At 43.1% G+C, this 21,906-nt stretch overlaps 1 protein-coding gene across 4 annotated transcripts in view; it reads left to right on the plus strand.

Moving 5' to 3' along the window:
- The window catches only part of WNK3 (WNK lysine deficient protein kinase 3), an 80,806-nt gene that overhangs the window by 36,452 nt on the left and 22,448 nt on the right, over positions 1 to 21,906 (plus strand). For all 4 annotated transcript variants that reach the window (XM_069942902.1, XM_069942904.1, XM_069942903.1 and 1 more), the window contains exons 3-11: positions 7,562 to 7,734; positions 9,363 to 9,583; positions 11,672 to 11,829; positions 12,170 to 12,258; positions 13,514 to 13,733; positions 13,906 to 14,200; positions 15,606 to 15,802; positions 17,540 to 17,629; positions 17,723 to 21,208. In XM_069942902.1, the coding sequence (XP_069799003.1) occupies positions 7,562 to 7,734; positions 9,363 to 9,583; positions 11,672 to 11,829; positions 12,170 to 12,258; positions 13,514 to 13,733; positions 13,906 to 14,200; positions 15,606 to 15,802; positions 17,540 to 17,629; positions 17,723 to 21,208 (4,929 nt within the window). The remainder of the gene's footprint in view (positions 1 to 7,561; positions 7,735 to 9,362; positions 9,584 to 11,671; positions 11,830 to 12,169; positions 12,259 to 13,513; positions 13,734 to 13,905; positions 14,201 to 15,605; positions 15,803 to 17,539; positions 17,630 to 17,722; positions 21,209 to 21,906) is intronic.

The following is a 21,906-nucleotide window of genomic DNA, read 5'->3' on the forward strand; positions in this document are numbered from 1 at the left end:
CAGAAAGGCTCTGTCCACACAATGTTGAAATTGAGTGGATGGCCGCCATATAACAGTAAATAACGGCCATTATTTCAACACAACAGCCGTTGTTTTAAGGTAACAGCAAATATTTGCCATTAAATGACGGCCATCCACTCAATTTCAACATTGTGTGGACAGAGCCTTTCTGTGTTTTCAATCCACTCCTGGTTTTGGTTGCTATACAGCCTCAAACATACAGCCTCAACTATACGTAGTGTGAACATAGCCTAAACCTGCAACGCTGCATATTTATTGTTAATTTTGCCTTCCCCATTAAAGTTGGTGGGGAAAATCCACAAAAAATAATTGACAACAAAAGTGAAATCTGCATCAAAGGTAACTTCAGTATTTAGGATATAAGAAGGAATGTGCAGCCCTATGTGAACAGATGCCATGTCTTTATTTCATCTTTTTCTTTCTTGCTGGCTTTATGTCTGTCTTCTCTTTTCTTCCCTTTTTTTTTCTCTCCTCGTTTCTCTTTTACTTTTTTCTCTCCCTCTTCTTGCTCGTCTTTCTTTTTGTTTTTTTGTTTTCTATTTTTTTTTTCTTTTTTTGCTCTTTTTCTTTTTCTCTTCTCTTTTTTTTTTTTCTCATGTGAAAGAAATTAAAGATATGTTGTATAAAATAGGATACTAGCATACAGTATGTGTTTGAACACTCATTGGAAATATTTTGGCCTCATAAAATGTACAGACTAAGAGCCCTATTCCACGGGACGAGTATCGTTCAGATTATCGTTAAATCGTTCGAATCTAAACGATAATCAATAAACGACCGAACGAGAAATCGTTGATCTCTTTATAAGACCTGGACCTATTTTTATCGTTCCTCGTTCACAAAACTTCGCATTGAATAAGATGTTGTTCGGTCGTTCGCACTAGATACGAACTAAATAGCGAAGGAAAAAACAATCGCAATTACGATCATAAGTAACTATTATCGTTCCATGGAAATGAGTGAACGTTTCCAGGTTTTTTGCAATAGCGGTCGTTTGAGATCGTTAATTGTTAATAATTATGCGAACGATAATCGTCCAGTGGAATAGGGCCCTTAGACGTCATGTGGCCGTAATGTGGGTTGAATGGAGCCTTAGACTAAAAGTCTCTTTGCTTAGTCAGTCTATCTCTTGGGTATATATCTCCATATGTTTTCAGACATCATAAAATCTGTGTGCTGTATGCTGCTGTAGGCAGGGCTGAAACAAAGTCCTATGGTCTTTCCATAAAGCTGCTGTTTACCACAGAGTACAGAGGTCGTGGACGCTATAGGAGGATCTATATCAACAGCAATTGCCTAGTAGAACTTGTACTTTAGTCTTCTCCATTGTATAAGCAATGGCTTCAAGCTGCTGGTGGTATGAGATTTCAGGGACATCCTGTAGATTTCCAGGATCATTGATGTAATGGGATCACACCAGAAGCCTAAAGAATATGTTAAATAGAGGGAGGGTGGAAGGGGTAGAGAGAAGGCATTCTTGAGCCGTGATGTAATGGCCAGATATGTTACAATAGTGGGAAATGCACCGTTACAAGGACGACTATGTGGGTCAGGGCAATGAGAGAGAATGTAAGGGTTGTCTCAAGGATCTGGGTTGCAAGACTGGAGAAAGAAGAGTGTTGCTTTATATCATGCCACACACACTGGCCACAAATTGGGGATAAAAGAGAGAGAAAACCCTGTAGAGTACATTGCGAAGGTTTAAGTCATCTCCTCATCTTCCTGACAATGACGGCATCCTGCAATAGTTCATCTTTTCTTTGATCCCTTGTTTTGTGATGCTTCAAATTGGAATATGGCATTTCCTTGTCATATCCTGCTCATGTGGATGTTCTATTGTGTTTGTCCAGATGCATAAAAGAACTATAAATATTTCCCTCATTCAGTAGGAAAGATCCCTATAGACTAGCACAAATTCTATGTTAAGCAGACTGGTAGCAGCACCCATGTCTCTCTGCCATTCTCTAAAGCGGCATGATGCTGGCTACCATACGGGCAGCGTTGTCTGACTATAACTATGGTGGTCAGAGTGAGCTGTCTGCTGCCTCTGGAATGACTGGGATAAAGCAGATTCCCCCCCTGCTGGAACAGTCATACATTTCTGGTTTCTGATCACAAAAGAGCTCTCACCCCACCTTGGGAAGGTGGCGTTCCTTCCAGTCATCTAAGTGCATTCACTATTTCTGTCATCAGTAAGGAAATGTGTTTTCGGCTTTTGCTGGGCCTAATATTTAGTTTAATTAAAATAAAATTGCTGTGTCTGTGAAATATAGCTGACTGGTAGGATTCTCCTCCTAATTGAATTCTCACATCCCTATGGGGTGCGTCGTGTACATTAAAGGCGCTTCTTGTTTTTATATATAGATGACAGCTTAATTATTGTATAATGAAACATTCCACAACTTTCCCGTACATCTTCTTCTTTTTCAGTTCTTAATGTTTTGCTTGCCGCTTACACAGCATGAACACTGTGTGTGTGTGGATGTACCCTAATAGTAGTCATGTGACTGTTGCTGTGACACTGAGGGTATGTTCACACTACATCACACTCAGAGTGTGGAAATTTCAAGCAGAGGCAGAGCGGTGGACTCCTATTGAAGTTCCGTCTGTCCCATTGACTCAATGATATTCTCAAGCTCAATCCGCTGTCTGCTCAAAGAATTGACATGTCAATTCTTTGAGCGGAACGACTGATTGAGCTTGAGAATATCACATGTGGTTGGCTGATTCTGCCAAAATTATTGAGTTTGTACTTTGTGTGTATGACCAGCAGAAGGCCCCTTAGTTGATAAAGCAGTAAACCTTATTGGTTTGTATAAGCACCTTTTCCACTTCTCAGTAGTTTTGATAGCACCTCCCCCTATTCGCCCCCATATATCCTGTGCTGATGGAGTATGTGGAGTATATTGCTTGGTTTCCATATCAGTCACTTATCACCTCACTTCTTCCAGATCATGAGTGGCCGTCTAGTGTCATCTTCATCTGTCTTGCACCTTTTTGCTCAGTGCTGCATATTTTCTTCCCGGTTAGGCTGATCACCTTCAGTGTTTTCTCTCCTTTTCTATCACCTCGTCATATATTTAGTGATCCCCCCCCTTCCGATGTGGTAGTGAGCTGGTAGAAGAATGATGCCAGGGCCTGTCCGTTGTCATTCCTATCAGTCCTGGCATCCAGTGTGATCCTGATGCAGTGGTTATGCTTGGTCCCAGCCTATGAAATGACCCCAGCACCAATAGTTTGGTTTATAGCTCCCAAGCCAGGATTTTTTTGTTTCTAAATCTGGCCAAGATGCCAATGTTGCTGGACTCTTTACCCTAACAACCCTGGCATCTTTATTTTAAGTAGTGTCAGCATGCTCCAAAATCCAGTCAAATATAAAAGAGGACATCTGTCATTGCCCAATGAAAAATGGAACAAAACTATTGTTTACATAGTATTGTACATGCAGGGAAAATCCAGATCCAGACTGTGTAAGCAGTGGCGGCACATCAGCAATACTTATTGCTTATGGCACAACGCTGGGCACCTTAGGAAAAAGGAGATCCAGCATGGTCACTGATGAAAGTGCATGTTAGCTGGCAGTGTGCCCCAGCTGTTTGGGCACTGCCTAGCAAGCAAAGCACTTAAAAATAATTACTTATTTAAGTATTAAAATCTATTATTGTGGGAATGAGGTGGAAGTAGGTTAGAGGAAAATCACCTTGTGGAAAAATTTACATAAGCTCTTTTACCCATCATGCAATGCACTTGTATGTGACCCATAAGCCTGGGTCAGATCAGCATTATAACCTGCTTCTAAGAGGGAACATTAACATTCTGGATTGGTCAGGACCCAGCTAACCAGCTGCCTATCCACTCTATATCAGGAGAAACACCCCTCATTTTTCTTCTGATACCTAATCTAATCCTGGGTTGTTCTCTTAAAGTCAGTGTGAGCCCTGTACTGGTCTGACTTGCTTCTGAAATCAGCCGTATTTTGCCATACCTGACCCTATGACATGTCAGAAGATGGAGACCTGATGAAGTCCTGATAATTTGTTTTAATGGCAGTGTACTCCAGTATAATCTATACCATTATCTTTGCAGTGAGGGATCTTTTTTTGCTTCTCCTTTATAAGCCCTAAAACCCCTAGATCACAGTTGTGAAACACGTCCTCCAGTTGTTCCAAAACTACAGTGTCCATCAGCTTCGGATGCCCAGGCATGATGGGAAATGTATTTTTTCTCAACACTAGAGGGCCGCAGGTTTGATGCCTGTAGGCTAGGTCATTTTATACATGGGGATAATGTGTCTGCATCTATCACTGGTTTACTCCTATTGTCAGTGTAATCCTTCTGTATAGTCAATCTCCATTATTTCACAGGCAGGGAGGCTGTGCATATTTCTTGTATAGACGGCTAAAGCTTCACTCCTTAACACAGGCTTGATATCATTAATATTTTTACTAACCTCTACCATGGATCAGTGTAGTACAGAGAATACGCAATATGTCACATATAGGAGTCTATGGGCCTCTAGTGGTACCTCTGTTTGCCCTGCTCTATTGCAGATTGCCTTGCTCTATTTCATACTATTGAAGAAAACCGTGCCGCACCATATTGCAGCAGGTGCAGTGGCTGTCTCTATAGTGTACAACCAAGCACATACATGCAGGGCCGGCCTTAGGGTAGATGGCGCCCTGTGCAAAACTTTCTTTCGGCGCCCCCCCTGATACATAATAGTGACATAGACTAAATCCCACAGCCTCCCACCCCTCCAGACAACCCCCACAATCAAACCACAAATGTAGTGGGAGGCTGAAGGATTTAGATATGGTAGACTAAATTCTACTACAATGAGCGCCACCTCTAAAGCCAAGCCCTCTAAACCACCCGACCCCCGATAAAGGTACTTACCAGCACACAGGAGGACAGGTGCCTCCGCGGCCGTCCATGGCTTCCCTGATTGGCGCTCCTGCAGACAATTGTACACAGGGGCGTAGCTAGTTTTTTAGTCTAGGGAGGGGCGAGCGAGTCTGAGTGGGCCCCCAACCGATTATGTTACCCATAGGGAACATAAGCAGGTTACCATGCCTATCTATCTATCTATCTATCTATCTATCTAGTTGGGTGACCTCCATCATACTGACTACAAGATGCTGTGAAATCTGGGTGACCTCCATTATACTGACTACAAGATGCTGTGAAATCTGGGTGACCTCCATTATACTGAGTACAAGATGCTGGGAAAGCTGGGTGACCTCTATCATACTGAATACAAAATGCCAGGAAAGCTGGGTGACCACCATCATACTGACTACTATACAAGATGCTGGAAAGCTGGGTGACCGTCATTATACTGACTACTATACAAGATTTTGGGAAAGCTGGGTGACCTCCATTATACTGACTACTATACAAGATGCTGGAAAGCTGAGTGACCGCCATTATACTGACTACTATACAAGATGCTGGGAAAGCTGGGTAACCCCATCATACTGACTACTATACAGGATGCTGGGAAAGCTGGGAGACCCCCATATACTGACTACTATACAAGATGCTAGGAAAGCTGGGTGACCGCCGTTATACTGACTACTATACATGATGCTAGGAAAGCTGGGTGACCTCCATTATACTGACTACAAGATGCTGGGAAAGCTAGATGACCTCCATTATACTGACATACAGGATGCTGGGAAAGCTGTGTGACCTCCATTATACTGACATACAGGATGCTGGGAAAGCTGGATAACCTCCATTACACTGACATACAGGATGCTGGGAAAGCTGGGTGACTGCCATAATACTGACTAGGATAAATCATTGCCAATCACAAATGCTATATAATTTTATTAGCCCAGGAAAGACTCCTTCCAGCGAGCAGCATATGGCAGTAGTATCAGTGCTGAGCACAGGCTGCTGCTGCTGGCTCTGGTTCATAGCATGGGCATTGGTCTGTCCCAGCACACTGAGGGATGTGGCTGCTGCTGTCCCTAGGTTATTCTCACTTTAGGCCCACTCCCTCATTTATCTACCTCTCCTAACCTGATGCTTCCCAGCAGGATAATGAAGACTCTGCACCCAGTGTCCCACTCGCGATCGGCGCCGGGGGCGGGGCTTGTATACAGGGGGCGGAGCTTACCGGACATACTAGGAACAGTAATTTACCGGGTCCCCAGTAAACTCGGTGGGCGGGAGCGTGTCCCTACTGGCTGCACATCTAGCTTAGACATAGGAATCTCTAAGCTAGATGTGCTGAGTGCCTGCAGGAGAGCCCCAAAGCAACCAGCATGGGAGGAGGGGAGGCGGACAGCTAGAGGGGGCGCTCCCGCAGACAGCACATGTAACTTAGAGATTCCCATGTCTAAGTTATATGTGCAGCTCTCTGTCTGCCAGAGCGCCCCCTAGCTGGCCAGGAGTGATGCGCCCTGTGCAATTGCACAGGTCGCACACCCCAAAGGCCGGCCCTGCATACATGAGACCTAACCAAGCATGTAAAATAGAGTTACCCAACCTATGGCTCTCCACCTGCTGCAGAACTACAACTCCCCATCATGTCCTGGCAAGTTAGGGAAAACAGCTGTAAGTTATCAAGGTGGATGGCTAGATTAGACTTGCTTTTACATACACACGCAGTATTCAGTGCATCACATATGCCTAATGTATTCTTTGCAAATTATTGATTTGTAGAATTAATGGATTTTTATGGGTCACTTCACAATACAAGTGTTACAGGAAAGCTTTATCTGTCAGATATGGGTCGATCCTGACACTTGAGCAGTAGGTTGTGCGCTAGGAAGCAATTCCATGGTAGGCCAGTACTCTTATAGTCCAAAATATTGGGGTGCAGGCTCTCCAAGCTAAAAGTCTAGAGTAAGACAGGGTCATTTTCAAAATGTATTTTTAGGTAGATGCATTGTTTATGCCCATTGTGTGATAGGGATATCATGCAGCTTGAGGATACAAATATGGGTGAATCAGATAATATATTGCTTTTGTTCCACAAATTCTCTAATGCTCCTGGTATTATCCATCCAGTGGCTCTCATAGCATGCAGAGTCTTTTAGGGGCAGTCACGCGTTCCATGATGTGTTGTGGAACGGAATGCAGAGCTCCCGGCATCATGATTCATTATGATGCTAGGAGCTCCGAATACTTTTAAATCTTTGCGCCACCGTACTGAGATAGCCGAACGGCTGTGTCAGTACTGTAGCGCAAAGATTTAAAGTGATTGAATCATGATGCTGGGAGTTCTGTGATTCTTCCTGGCGCGTGTAATGTGCATAGACCATAATCGTGGAACGTGTGAATGCCCCTTCCACAATAGATCTGCAAAGTCTGAGCCATCTGCTCTAAACCATGCACAGGCGCGAAGCACAGATCTAATGGGGGATTTTCGTGCAACTTAATAGCTTCCATGGCACATGCCGTATATACCTGGAACTAACTTTGTTTTCTTTCCGAAGCGTGTGGATGTTTTGAAAACTTCAAGTATCTTAAGTTTCCTCCTCACTTTTATGAGCTTTCACACCGGAGATTATTCTTTGTTATTTTTCAGGACAGGAAATTAACCAAAGCAGAGCAGCAAAGATTCAAAGAAGAAGCCGAGATGTTAAAGGGGCTTCAGCATCCGAACATTGTGCGTTTTTATGATTCCTGGGAATCCTCACTGAAGGGAAAGAAATGCATCGTCTTAGTGACAGAACTGATGACATCTGGCACCTTAAAAACGTAAATATCAATATCTAATAGTCTGTTAGGTCAATGGACCATCTTGTGACAGGCATGGATGTATAGTAGGTAACAACTTGATTGATGTTACTTATGGACCCGTATTTATTAAAGCGTGTAACTGCCCACAGCAACCAATCACAGCTCTGCTTTCATTTTACCAGAGCTGAGAGCTAAGTTGTGATTGGTTGATATGAATAGTTTACACCAGTTTACACACCTGGGCCTATATACCTTACACCTAGCTGTTTGTTGTTTTCGGAAATATTGTTAAATGACCAATGCATTTCATGATTCCACATTTGCTCATATGCAAACAGGACTTGGATCGAGAGTTGTATTTGCCTGTTCTTCACTGAGTGAGGGAACCTATTTCTGATATTCTACATCTGTCCTCTGTAGAATACCAGTTTAGGACTCGCACCACAATCTGAAGGGGGTGGGTTATACTTGGAGGAATGGAATTTGCATACCTGGTAACCGCCACTGTAAGCCGGCAGAAGTCCTCTCCATAGCGCCTGCATATACAGCCGGGAAGCATCTTACTCTCTCTTTATAAAGCAGAGCCAGCTCTAGGAAATTTCCATCTTGGGTTAAGCTTGAAGTAGAAGGCACTGGGAAAAGAAACATATTCTTACAGTGTATTACTATTATACTAAAATTTCATATGTGTGTATTTTTTTTTCTTTCTTCCACTTAATTTATATGAAACCAAAAAATTAAAAATGGATCAACTAACTTACAGGGTAGGTGACAAATGCATGTTTGCTGGGACCCCCACCAATCACTAAAATAGGAGTTCCAAGCCTCCTGTACATTTACAGTGAGAAGGAGCTTGAGGAGCTGCATTCAGTGCCCGTGGTGCTAACCGAAAATAGACTACAGCACTTGACTATTTCCATTGTGCCCATGGAAACTTTTGGGACTTATTCTCCAGTATGGAAGAAAGGGAGCTGCTGTTGACACAAGTTTTAGTGTCTGACGATACACTGTCGGCAGCAGCCACTAAGAGGTTGAAGAGGTTGTTCTCCTTACCAATTTAATCCCTGTTATGTCTGATTATAGAATTAGAATTCTATACAGTGAGGGAAATAAGTATTTGTTATACTACCTGTTTTGCAGTTTTTCCCACCTATAAAGAATGAAGAGAGGTGTGTCATTTTTATCATAGTTACACTATAACTGCACCTACGATCTCTCCATTCTTTGTGGGTGGGGAAATCGTCAGTGTAATCAAACACTTATTTTCCCCACTGTATAGAATTCTAATTCTATAATTGGACATGGCAGGGATTAAAAGGGTAAGGAGGTCAACCCCTTTAACCCTTTTAGTGGTTGCTTCCAACAATGTATCGTCAGACACTGAGGGTCCTATTCCTCAAGGCGATTTTTCAACGATTAACGATAAACTATCTTAAACAACCCCTATGGCTAACAACCTAAAATAGCTCACCCAATTACACGGAACAATGATTGTTACCTATGATCGTTCTTGAGGTCGTCCTGTCATCATTTGCAAAAACACACTAAAACACCTCACAACTTTATAATCCGTTCATGAGATTCCTTTCCCCTGGTTGTACTGAAATAAATGTTTTTTTTTTTTTTTGTATTTTTTTTTTTTTTAGTTACTTGAAACGATTCAAAGTAATGAAGCCCAAAGTGTTAAGAAGTTGGTGTAGACAAATCTTAAAAGGGCTGCAGTTCCTCCACACCCGGACTCCCCCTATAATCCATCGTGACCTGAAATGTGACAACATATTCATTACAGGGCCCACCGGCTCTGTGAAGATCGGAGACCTTGGTCTGGCCACATTGATGAGGACGTCCTTTGCGAAGAGTGTGATTGGTGAGCTGATGTCCGATATGGAACCCCATGGATGGGATTATTTGTTGTTTGATCTCTTTGAGCTTCACGCTGTTGTCTAGTTTCTTCACCTTGAAAAGCGCTGTAATGCTGACTGCAGTCCTCCGTAAACGTCTATCAGTCTTTTTTTATTTTGCTATTCTACTGCACTGCAGATAGAGACAGGGGGACTACTTTGTCAAACAGGAGCTTTTAGCCAGTATGTTGCTGTATGGGTATAGTAGCATATATTGCTCACTGACTTGTTTACTCTATGGATATGCTGTGGATGTCAGGAACATAGCCTTTTTCTTCCCCGCCTTCCTTAGAAATTAGATCGGATATTTCATTTTAGTGTTCACTTTTGTAACCTGTTGACGGCAAGCTATAATAGTAATAATTCGGCCAGGAAAAACTAATCAGAAAGCTTTTCAGCAGACTTTAAGAAACCTTCAGTGTAGGAAAAAAAAAAACCCTACTCTGGCTTCTCCACTCTTTGTGCGCTAGAGTGACATCACTTTAGCGTCACAAGGCTAGGGGGAGGTAGCAGCATGTTGTGGCTGGAGGTATAATCCTGAAAATAAAGAGTGATTGACAGGGTCGGAAGCCAAAGTCGCTCCTGATTAGGTAAAGGGCCAGCGTCAGCACCTGACAGCAGTTGCCCGTGGGCTGGCACCTGCCCAGGCGGCTATGCAATGCATCTGGAAGTCATCACAAATTTCAGATGTTTTTCCTATATTTAGTGTGTTTATTTACTGGTATGGACACCCTTCGGGAAAAATCCTGACCAGTATCCATCCCAATTATTACCTGTGTGTCTGGAAATTTCCTGTACATTTGAAGGGGCCTAGCAGCTTAGCTCCTCCCTCCCAGAGGAATAAACTCTGCTAAAGGTCACAGAACACGTCCTGACACCTTTTCCATTCATGTCATTGAGACAGCTTCTGTCTGTTGTTGCCTATGTCCACGGGGCTTGCTATAAGGCAGACCACTGAAGGTGGCTGCCCATGTCATAATCAGTGAATAGAAACAGATTAGAAAAACATGTTTCAGTGCACTGTGCGCCTGAGGTGATGGTCTCTCCCCTGTTCTTTAGATCCCCGGCACTAGAAATAACAAGGGTACGTTTTTCCCAGCGTGTTCTATGAAAAGGGAAGCAAGAAAATATTCTGCCATGGTAGAGTTACAGAATTAATGTAGCGTTTTCCTATATTGGTATGGAATGGTTTGTTTAATGGGGTTTAGGTATCAAATTGCCCTTTAAATGTCTGGATTGTTTCCATGTTAATGTCATGTAAATACTGTAGTGGGAGGATGTAAGATGCAGCGTTATTCCAGACAATGCGGTCTTGATCACTTTGTTACTAGTTTTCATACCAACGTAGGACACTGTGGGATAGAACAGTCTGATTCTTAGTGTAAGGTTAGATTAGACTGGCTTAGTATATCACAGATATATCACAGTGACTCAGGCCACATTGATAAATTTTCTGTATCTGTAGAATCTATTGTCTGACACCCATTATTATTTGGCCTTATTTGGTGCCTGTTGCCTGTTAGCCGTGCCCCTTTGCAGTGAAGCCACATACCCTTGTCAAATGAAGTGCAAAAATTGACTGAAATACATAATAAATGCCATGCACAATATGTACCTTTTTTTTTTTTTTTTTTTTTTTTTTTTTTGCAATAGTCCCATCTGCAATAATAACTTTGCTCCAGTGTCTTTGTTAGCCGGACCTGCAGACCAAATGTTAAAGCCCATGAGGGGGACATAATAACCATTAATGCATGTCTGTGAAGGCAAAATGTGCAGGCCTATGCTCATCCAGTATGTAAACCAAGCAGCTTGCCTTATAGTATATAGGGAAGATTCATACAGCACTCTCTCTCTGTTATGAGCTTATTCAAAGCAATATAATGTTTTATAGAGGAAGATGTTTTTAATCCAGGATGGAGACTTGTGTTTTTTTCCCACCAGTCATGAAGACGCGTGACTGCTGACTTTTTATTTCTGACATCTATTTATATTTATTTAAGTTTGTTTCCAAAATGGTGTCAGAGGTGACGGCATCTTTGATCATATCTTCTCAGGAACCCCAGAATTCATGGCACCTGAAATGTATGAGGAGCATTACGATGAATCTGTGGATGTCTATGCATTTGGCATGTGCATGCTGGAAATGGCTACCTCAGAATATCCGTACTCTGAATGCCAGAACGCAGCTCAGATCTACCGCAAAGTAACCAGTGTACGTCTGTTTTCTTAACATGGTTGTGCATTGTGCTGCAATATTACTCAGTAAAGCTGTCAGATCCTGTGCTTTCCATTCCCTCCGCCCCTTTTGGCTGTGTTATATTATAACATTAAGTGTGCCGCTTAGAGCTGTAACTTATTCTGTATTGCTTTTTCTTCCACGTATTTTGCTTCGGATCTAGTGTTATATGGTTATAGCACTCCACATGAGGCGGTCATCCTCAGAACTTCATTTGTATCAGGATCTGTGTGTTGATTTTTCAGTGTGGCCGAGATAATGGGATACATTACGTTAAGCACATCAGCACCGCTAATTGTCTTTCCTCACACCACAGGGTATTAAGCCTGCCAGTTTTAACAAAGTGTCCGACCCCGAGGTAAAAGAGATCATAGAGAGCTGCATACGGCAGAATAAAACCGAAAGGTAAGAAAGAACAGTCGAGAAGGTAACACATACAATTCATGAAAGGTTTAACCTATGCTAAACATAAATTATTAAATGTGTTGTTTGAAATCTGCCTCTCTCCAAATGCACTAGTTTCTTTTTTTGACAAGTGTATAGCTCACTTTTGTACCCTAGTTCCTATGAATGTTTGGTAATAGTTGCTAATGGTTTTATCTAGAGATGAGCAAACTTAAAGTTTGGGTTTACACAAATGCTCAGGATTTCCATCCTACTGTCTGGTCTGTAGGGGATGAATGCAGCCCTAGGGCTGCCTGGAAAACATTGATACAGCCATAAGTCTCCTGCTTTCCAGGCAGAGGGATTCAAATGCTGAGCGTGCTGGTTCGTGTGAACCTGGACTTTCTGTAAGTTTGCTAATCTCTGTATGCATCCTCTATTTGTCTGGATACTTCAGGGTAAATATGCATTTTTCCCCTTTGCATTATAAGAGGACTGTGCAGCAATTACATTACGTATGTGAACTTTCTTGGCTTTGGAGATACAGGCAGAGGGCTCACTGTAGTTCCCAGATACTTCTGTTGCTGTACTTTATGCACACCAGCACTTGCTCAGTAGCTTCTCCTGTTATCATCTGCATTGTTTGCCTGTGCAGGTAAATGAAAAACAGGCGGTCACATGGGAGGCTATGCAGGACCACCCTGTGGGCATTGTGGTCTTTTATGTAATTTATAAGGGTTGGTGGCGCATGTGTCACACGGAGGGGAAAACTCCTTTTAGTAGTTACTCCAGTTCCTATGCAAGGATATTGCCTTTCAGTATTAAAGAGCCCCACTGAACTCATCTATGTAATGAGTGTGCAGCTCAGAGTTCATCCCGGGAATATATTTCCATAACTGAATTTCAACATGGTAACATAGCTGCAGCAGAAGAAAGCCATTGCTGTTTGTAATGCCCAGCGATAAATCAGCAGTAATTCTTCCATCCAGAGGTATGACAGCGGTGTCCATTAATAAACAACTATTAGCAGCAATAGGCAAAGAAAGATCAGCAGTAATTGTATTGTGTGTCTTTATGACTGGAGCACAGCTTAATAATACACTGCAGAGAGAAGGTTGTCAGAGAATTAAAGGGCACCTTTCTCTAGGAGACAGTTTTAAAACTTGCGCTGTTTGGAGGTCAACTAGTCGGCGCCATTACATCCAATAAATTCACACACCCTTCCCTCACTGTATTGATCATGCATGGTTTTAACCACTGGTTTTGTTGCTAACAGGTTATCCATTAAGGACCTGTTAAACCATGCTTTCTTTGCCGAAGACACTGGACTAAGAGTTGAATTAGCGGAGGAAGATGATGGAGTAAATGCTTCTCTAGGTTTAAGACTCTGGGTAGAAGATCCCAAAAAGCTCAAAGGAAAACACAAAGACAATGAAGCTATAGAGTTCAGCTTTAACTTGGAGCTAGATAATCCGGATGAAGTGGCTTATGAAATGGTGACTGAATGTCTATCTATCTGTCTATCTATCTGTCTGTCTGTCTGTCTGTCTGTCTGTCTGTCTATCTATCTGTCTCTATCTATCTGTCTCTATCTATCTGTCTATCTAATTATCATCTTTCTAATGAATCTATCCACATTCTTAATTTTTTCCATTTTTTTATGTACAGGTAAAGTCTGGGTTTTTCCATGAAAGTGACAGCAAGGCAGTGGCAAAATCTATACGTGATCGAGTTTGCCTAATCAAGAAGACAAGGGAGAGGAAGATGCTGGCTGATCACATAGAGGAGCGCAGGGACTCGCAGAGCAGAGCTGTGGGTGCACCAGTAGCACAGACGAGCACACCTGTTCCTGCTGGTGTATCACAGGCAGGAGTGAATGAGAGTGAGGAGACTGAGGTGGATCAGCATGTGCGCCAACAACTCCAGCAGCAGCAGCAATATCAGCAGTGCTCATCTGTTACAGGTTTGTATACCACAGCGGATATTTTGTTGTTGCCGCATTTGGTTTTCCCCTAATTACTGAAAGTAGCAGTTGGCTATTGCTCTTAAAATTCCTCTTTTATGTGACAATTTTGCTTTGTTTTTTTGAAAGGGGCATCTTTAAATATATAGTGTTGGCTTTCATGGTAATTATTGTAATAACCCATTTTAGTCTAAATAAGCATTGACAAAAAATTTGTTCTTTGAGTACTTAGAGTACCTGTCATCGGAAAAACTTTTGACATGTTGCAACCAATCAGGAGAACCAGCATGGAAACAACCGTGCTGCTGTGGGCTTCTCTCTCTGCCCTGTGTCCATCTGACTTGGACAGCTCCATAGACTGACTTACTATGCAGCCTTCTGGCTCGCGGTCTCAACACTCACACCCCAACTGATCAAAACTTTTTACATGTCAAAGGTTTTTTTTGACGACAGGTACTCTTTAAAGGAGAAGAGTCCCACCAAATTTAAAACCGTCAGGCAGGTGGGTGCATGAAAATAATAATGTAAACTCACCCGTCCCCTTGCTTCCGTTGTGCCGCTCCCAAGTCCCACTTACCGCCACAAGAAGTCATTTTCAGCAGAAAACCTGGTACATTGCATCCTCATCTCTTCCAGCTGCAACATCGTGGCCCAGCTGAGCAATTGCCCGCTCAGCCAGTCAGTGACTGGAGCACTATCCTGCCCTGATCACTGATTGGCTTAGCAGGCAATCACTCAGTTGGGTGCATGACATTGCAGCTAGGAGAGCTGCAGGTCACTGGCAGCTGTCAACGGACCCGGGAGCCGTGCTACGGTGCACAAGGATAAATAAGTTTAGTTTGTTTTGGTTTTTTCCCGCACCTCCTGGCTTCCTGCCTTTTTTGTTAATTTCGTGTGACTTTACCTTTAAGTAGCATCAACTTACACACTTCAGTTTTACATTTTTGTTCTGCGGCATACAGGCCACAACACAAGCAAAAACTCTCTGAAACCCTGCAGGTGTTTTGTGTTATCGATCACAATTGCATTTAACATTATTTTGCTAACCCAGGAGGCTATGTAAGGAAAAAAAATCTTTCTAGTCTGTATTTTATTCTAGTGCCATTGGTGATTCCAGTTTCTTAGCTATGCCTTCTGGGAAACACTGGGGTTGAACCCTCTTAGAACTTTCTCAGAAAACTACAACAGCAGGAGATGTCTATTAAAGTAGGGATAAGGTATCTCTAGGGGGTTCACATACAGTGGATTATTTTGTCAGGGGTTCCTTGTTGGTATAAAGATTAGGAATGGCTGGTTTAGGATATGTTCATTTTCCGCCATATGAATTTGTGTTCTAGTTTATTTGTATTGTAATTTCACTATAAACTCGGTTACTGACAAATGTTTTCCTTTTTCCTTCTAATAGCTGATAGCTTGTCTGATATAGTAGGAGGGTCTATTACGCTGTCAGATGCTTCCAGTCAGCACAGTGCCATTTATGCTACTTCCCATGAAGCAATATCTGTACAGCAAGTCCCAGGCATGCCTCAAACAGAGCCCGGTCATATGGGGCAGTTCTACCCACAGCAGCACGTCATGGGTCACTATCAGCAAACACAAACAGTGAGTACATGCTCCTATAAAAGACATTGTGTTCTCCAAGTGAAGAGATGGTGGCCATGAAATATGCAGCGGTGCTGCTCTTGTAATCTAACACTTGACATATTAAAATGTGTGTCACAGAGGCCTTCTCTTTAACCCCTTTAGGACACAGGGAATTTTCGTTTTTCCTTGTGTTCCTTTTGTATTTTGCCATGATACACTGAACTTTTTTGTCATACACCATTCGCCTTGTAGTAAAACTGACGAGTTATCCAGGTCCCTTAAAGTGTACCTGACGTTATAACTTTCAAATTCTAATTCAACAGTAGATGTGACATAAAGCAAGTTTGTCATTTACATTCATTATTTTTTTTTGTTATCATGCTGTAAAACCGAGCTGAACTTACCAGATATCCAGGTCCAGTCTCCTGAAGACAAAAAAAACCCAGACTAAACACAGGAATTCCGGCCAGTACAGAAAGTCACAGCCCAATGTTTCCATCAATCACATGACTGCCTTTTCTGTGTGCTGAGATGGCCTGGGATACACAGGTCAGAGTTTTCTGACTATTTGAGAAAAAAAAAAAAAAGAGTCTGAAAACAGGAAGTGCCGTGCTCTCTGTGATAACTAAAAAAAATATATATATAACAAATGTAAATTGCAAATTTGCTTTATATCACATCCACTTTTGGTTTAGATTTTGAAAGTTATAACATCAGGTACACTTTTTAAGTCTGTACAATTACAACAATAGGCAACTTGTATAACTTTAATTTTACTGCTTTTAAAAAAACTAAAACTTTTTTAAAAGAACAAGATGTGTTTATAATTGCTCTATTGTGATCCTTAGAACGCTTTTTTTGATCCATAGGGCTATTTGAGGAGTCATTCTTTGCGACATGATCTGTACTTTTTATGGGTAGTCTAGTTCCTGAACATTAGTAGTGAACATTGTGTCTATCCACCTGCTGTAAACAGATTTTTTTACACCTTGTCCGCAGCTGGGTTCTACTTTACACAGACTTGTATATTCAGTGGCAGCCTGGATCTGAAATTCAAGAGATTATATGTAAATGCAGGCTTTGTCACTGGAAAATGGCACTCGCCTAGGGAATTGGGCCATATATCCCTGGATTCCTTAAGATGCAGCTAGACTGATGGGGGGGCATGGCCACGTTTTGGGTTCATATTGCAGTGGGGACACCTACTCTACGCAATACTGCACAGTATTAAAAACAACTTTGAACATATATACAAGTGGCTGCCATCTAGACACAGTGGAGTAGATGTGACGTCTCCAATTCCACACCACTTCCTCCTCTTGCCCAATCATGATTGATTTGACGGCATGGGTACAGGGAGCAGCAGTCAATCAAGCCTAACTGGGCAAGAGGAGGATAAGATGTGTGACTGTAGCCTTCACATCCACTCCCCTGTGACTGGATAGCGGTCACTTTACAATGAGGCTCACAACATTTGGCGTTACTTTTTAGCTCTATGCAATGCATAGGAGAACCAATTCAGATGTACAATAGGAAAATGGAAAATGTACCCAAAGGTGAGACTTTCAGTGGAACATATGTTTTCCAGTTTCACCTAAGTGCAGGTCCTTGTGGACAAGACAACCTGATTGATGTTCCATTGAAAATGAACTGACGGGTGTGCCCTTTGGTTGGCATTATTTTTTTTTGTTTAGTTAGGCATTAGCACTGTTTTAATGCAGATTAGTCATTAGTTACTCTTTTTCCTTTGCTCAGATGCCCCTGCCACAAATGATATCTGTGCAGTGCATGCCTCAGCCTGGCACTCCATACCAACAGCTGATGGATGGGCAGCTCGGTGCACAGGTATTTATATGTTTGCATTATTAATTGTATTGCCTTTTTATTTACTTTTTTATTTATGATTTTTTTTTTAACCATTTTATTTTTCCCTTTTAGTCTATAGATGCACAAATGGCATATTCAGCAGACGGGAAAGTTCTTCCTCACACTAATACGTTAGAAGCTTCAGTGATGCCAGTATTGCAACCAGCGATTTCTGCATTGTCCCCTCAGTTAATGTCTTCACAAATGGCAACTCAGCAAACAAGGGCTGGCATTCAGCTGGACGCTTCTGGCTTAACAGGTGTACAAGTTCTTACTGCGCCAGCTGCAGACAGTCAAGTTCCAACACTTCTCCCTGTATGCCATCCAACTATGTTAAATCAGTACGGCATGCAGAATTTGATGCATCAGAGCCAAAACGTGATGGGAATCCAAAGTGCCGTTCAGCAACATCAGGTAGCTGCAGTACAACAGCCTCCGATGACGTCTCAAGACAATTTGGCTTACTCATCAAATTTACAGCAAGGACAGAACTTCCACATGCAGACGCACCTGGAACAGCTGCAGAGCTCCAACACCCAGACTGCTTACCAAAGCCAATTGATGCAACAGACAACTGTGGAACAAACCCCTAATATAATACACCCGACTGCAGTTACACAGGAAACTGTTTTGCAGCAAGTGCGTCCTGATCATCCACATGAGTTAGAACATTTGCCGTTCACCGCTCCAGCATCTGCTGTCCCTGAAGGTAGTGGACACGCACAACAAATGATGACATCTGTGCACGAGCAGCCTCCGAACAACCAGTATCCAATGTCACAGATCCCTGTCCAGCAGGCTTCCTTTGTTCAGGAACAAGCAGCATACCCACTGCATATTACAAATCCGGCAGTAGTGGAGCAGCCAGTGTATCCTCAACATGTCAGTGCACCTTCAGAGCAGTTTTCAGTCCATCCTGTTCCTGTGCAGAATCATCCCACAGAGCAGCCTCTTTACATCCACATTCCTCCTATGGAAGCTTACGGTCAGCAATCTCTTGTAGCCCCTGAACAGACTGTTATTGCCCAGAATAAGGTTGTGCCATCTGAGAAGACTACTACTTTTGTGCATCAAACAGGGGTCTTGCCGGAACAGCTGATTTACAACCAGCAAATTCTGCAATCTGCAGACCAGATGCGTTACATACAGCAAAATATGCCTTTGCCTGACCAGTTCACTCAGGCCCAACAGCCAGTGTATCCACAGCAATCTTTGTTACCTGAAAAGGCTGCCTATCCACAGCAAGCTACACCCGCTGAACAGCTTATGTATGTACAACAGGCTACATCCCTCGAGAATCAAGTATATGTTCAGCAAACGTCATCAGCCGAGCAGCCAGTATATTCTCAGCCGTCAGTGCCATCATCTGAACAGAGTATGTATGCCCAGCAAACTGTACCCTCATCTGTTATTCATCCAGCTGACCAGCCTCTGTATGCTCAGCAGAATGTACCTCCACCAGAGCACTCCATGTATTCTCAGAACATTATCCCACCCACTGAGAAGCCATTGTATGCCCAACAAACTATGCCCTCACCCATGCAGCATCCTGTATATGTGCAGCAAAGCTTACCACAAAATGTTGACCAGCGGCCAGTGTGTTCCCAGCAAAGTGCAAACCTATCTGAACTGCAGCCAGTATATGGTAAACAAGCTGTGCCACAACCAGAGCTGCAAACTGTATATACCCAGCAAGTCATACCACTGCCCCTGGAGCAGAAACCTGTGTACCCCCAGCATACCATACCACAAGCTGAGAAACAGCCTAACTATGTTCAGCATGCTGCAGCACCAACAGAACAGACAGTATTTGCTCAGCGTTTAATGTCTTCAGCTGACCAACCTGCATATGTTCAGCATGTGATGCCACAAGTGGAACAGCCCATGTGTGTGCAGCATATGGCGCCACCAATAGAGCAGCCTTTATGTGGTCAGTATGCAGGTCCACCACCTGCCCAGCATGTTGTTCCCCCACGAGAGCAGTCTGTTCCTAGTCAGCATGTGATGCCACCAAATGAGCAGCCTGTACGTACGCAACCCGCCATGGTACCTTCTGAGCAGCCTTTGTATGTTCCTCAAAATATGGCACCGTCTGAGCAAAACCTGTATGCTCAGCAACCTATACAACCAGCTGTACAGAAAGCAGATTTATATGCAGACCGACTTAACAATTCACAGCAAGCTCCCATGGACCAGATCTTATATAACCGTGAACAGGTTCCACCAGGTGATCAGCAGTATAGCCAGCAAACTGTGCCGTCATCTGACAATTCAGGTTATGTTCAATCATCTCCTGGCCTTTCCAATCAGCAATTCTATACCCAAAATCTAACTCCTTCAATTGATCAGCAAGCATATCCTCAGCCTTCTCAACCTATACAGAATAAGCACCTACTTGTGGCTACAGACCAGCTTGCATTTACACAACCTTCAGCACCAGGGAGTGAGCAGCATGTGCATAGACCAGCGTCCCCAGCTGTCCAGTCAGCCTACAGTTCACAACAAATCCCAGTAATTGACCAGGTGTACATACAGCAGACAGCTACTGCTGCCGATCAACAGGTGTATGCTCAGCAGACTGTTCCTCAGTCTAATACCGTTATGTATGGTTCCCAGCCCATGCAGCCCTCTCATCAGCCTGTATATTTAGCAGTACAGCATGCCCTGCCTGCTGCAGAAAATGCATTGTACAGTCACCCCGTCCCTTCCTCTATGCATGGACCTTTGCAGTCTTCAGACAGAGTTGCGTATGCTCAGAATTCAATACCGTCTGAAAACCGGGCCCATGCAATGCCTGCATTATCGGCTGTAGAGACGCAAAGCTATGCTACCCACGTATTGCCCTCTGAGCTTTCAGCAAACCTTCAGCTGCAGAAAACTATGACCCCACCACAAGACTATAGAGTGGAAGGACAGGCAGAAAATACTGTTTATACACAGCAGTCTGTACAGTCTCCAGATAAATCAGCCGTATCGGTCCAGTCAGATGCAGATCCCAGTCAAAGCTCTCTGCCTTCTGTGGGGCAGCAGCCCACCAACCAAGGTTTTGTGCAAGTGGGGGGCATTAATCAGCTGGTTTCCGTTCCATTGTCTTATTCACAAGCTGGTGTCCCACCTTCTGAACATGATCTAAGCTATCAGCCTTTGATGGCCCAAACACAGCAGAACAACCAGCAAAATATTGTGCATGCAAATGCTTCCCTTTCCACCCAAGAATCCTATATGCAGTTGCAGCATCCACCTGTACAAGCATATGAGCCACAGACAGTGGACAATATGCGGGTAATGTCCGGGATGCTACCTGTATCTCACAACAAAGATGCTGTGGACCAGAGCTCTTTACAAAATCAAGTTCATTCTGCTTCCGAGCAGCCAGCACCAGTTCTTCAGCAGCAGCTTCATCTGCAACCTGACAACCACGTATCGTCACAACAACCTGGCTACTCTAATCCTATGTCACAGCCCTGCTCGACTTCAGCTGCAGCTGAGAATATTAATCCTCAGGATGTGTACCAGCTGCCTGCTCAGAGCCATCAGACAGATCCGAAATTCCAACAGGTATGACCTTGTTTCCATCACAAGCCTGCTGACTACCCAGAAGTTACATATTCATATAAAATTACCTGTTCCTCGCATGTCTCCATGAACGTGGCCCTCTTACATGTGTAGAAATCTTTATTTTGCATGCATGCCATCCATGGTAAGATAATTGTTATTGCCCCAATGTCACTTTAATCCAGTTTTGGGCCGTGACCCCCTGTGTAAGATTTGTGTGTGGCACTACCTACTTTCTTTAATGCCAACACCATCCAAACCTATTACAGGTGGGTTGGAGGTTGGCCTCCAGCAAATATTTGCTATTACTTTTCCATATACAAAACTGTGTTACGGTAACACTGCTGAAAAAATAGTACATGCTAGTTTAGTATACTAGAGTGGCGTAACTCAAGCATTACTACAACAGGTATGTATTCCATCCCTCATAGGGTCTGTATCTATGGAACTTGTTACCCATGAGCCCTTGTGGTTTGTCTGTGCCCCAGGTATAGGAAGGCTCAGACCACTACAATGCAGACTCTTTAGTGTAATACTACATTTGACACCATTAGCTGTAAAGCTGGCTATACACATCCAATAGAGGTCAATTGAACCTTAAGAATTGGACATGATGCACTCATGTGTGTTAGGGCCTTTTAACTGTACTTCATCGGCAGATGTTGCAGGAAAGTTTGTGCACGTTCTGTTTCAGGGCCCCT

This window comes from Dendropsophus ebraccatus, chromosome 10, assembly GCF_027789765.1.
Source record: "Dendropsophus ebraccatus isolate aDenEbr1 chromosome 10, aDenEbr1.pat, whole genome shotgun sequence".
Lineage (NCBI taxonomy): Eukaryota > Metazoa > Chordata > Amphibia > Anura > Hylidae > Dendropsophus > Dendropsophus ebraccatus.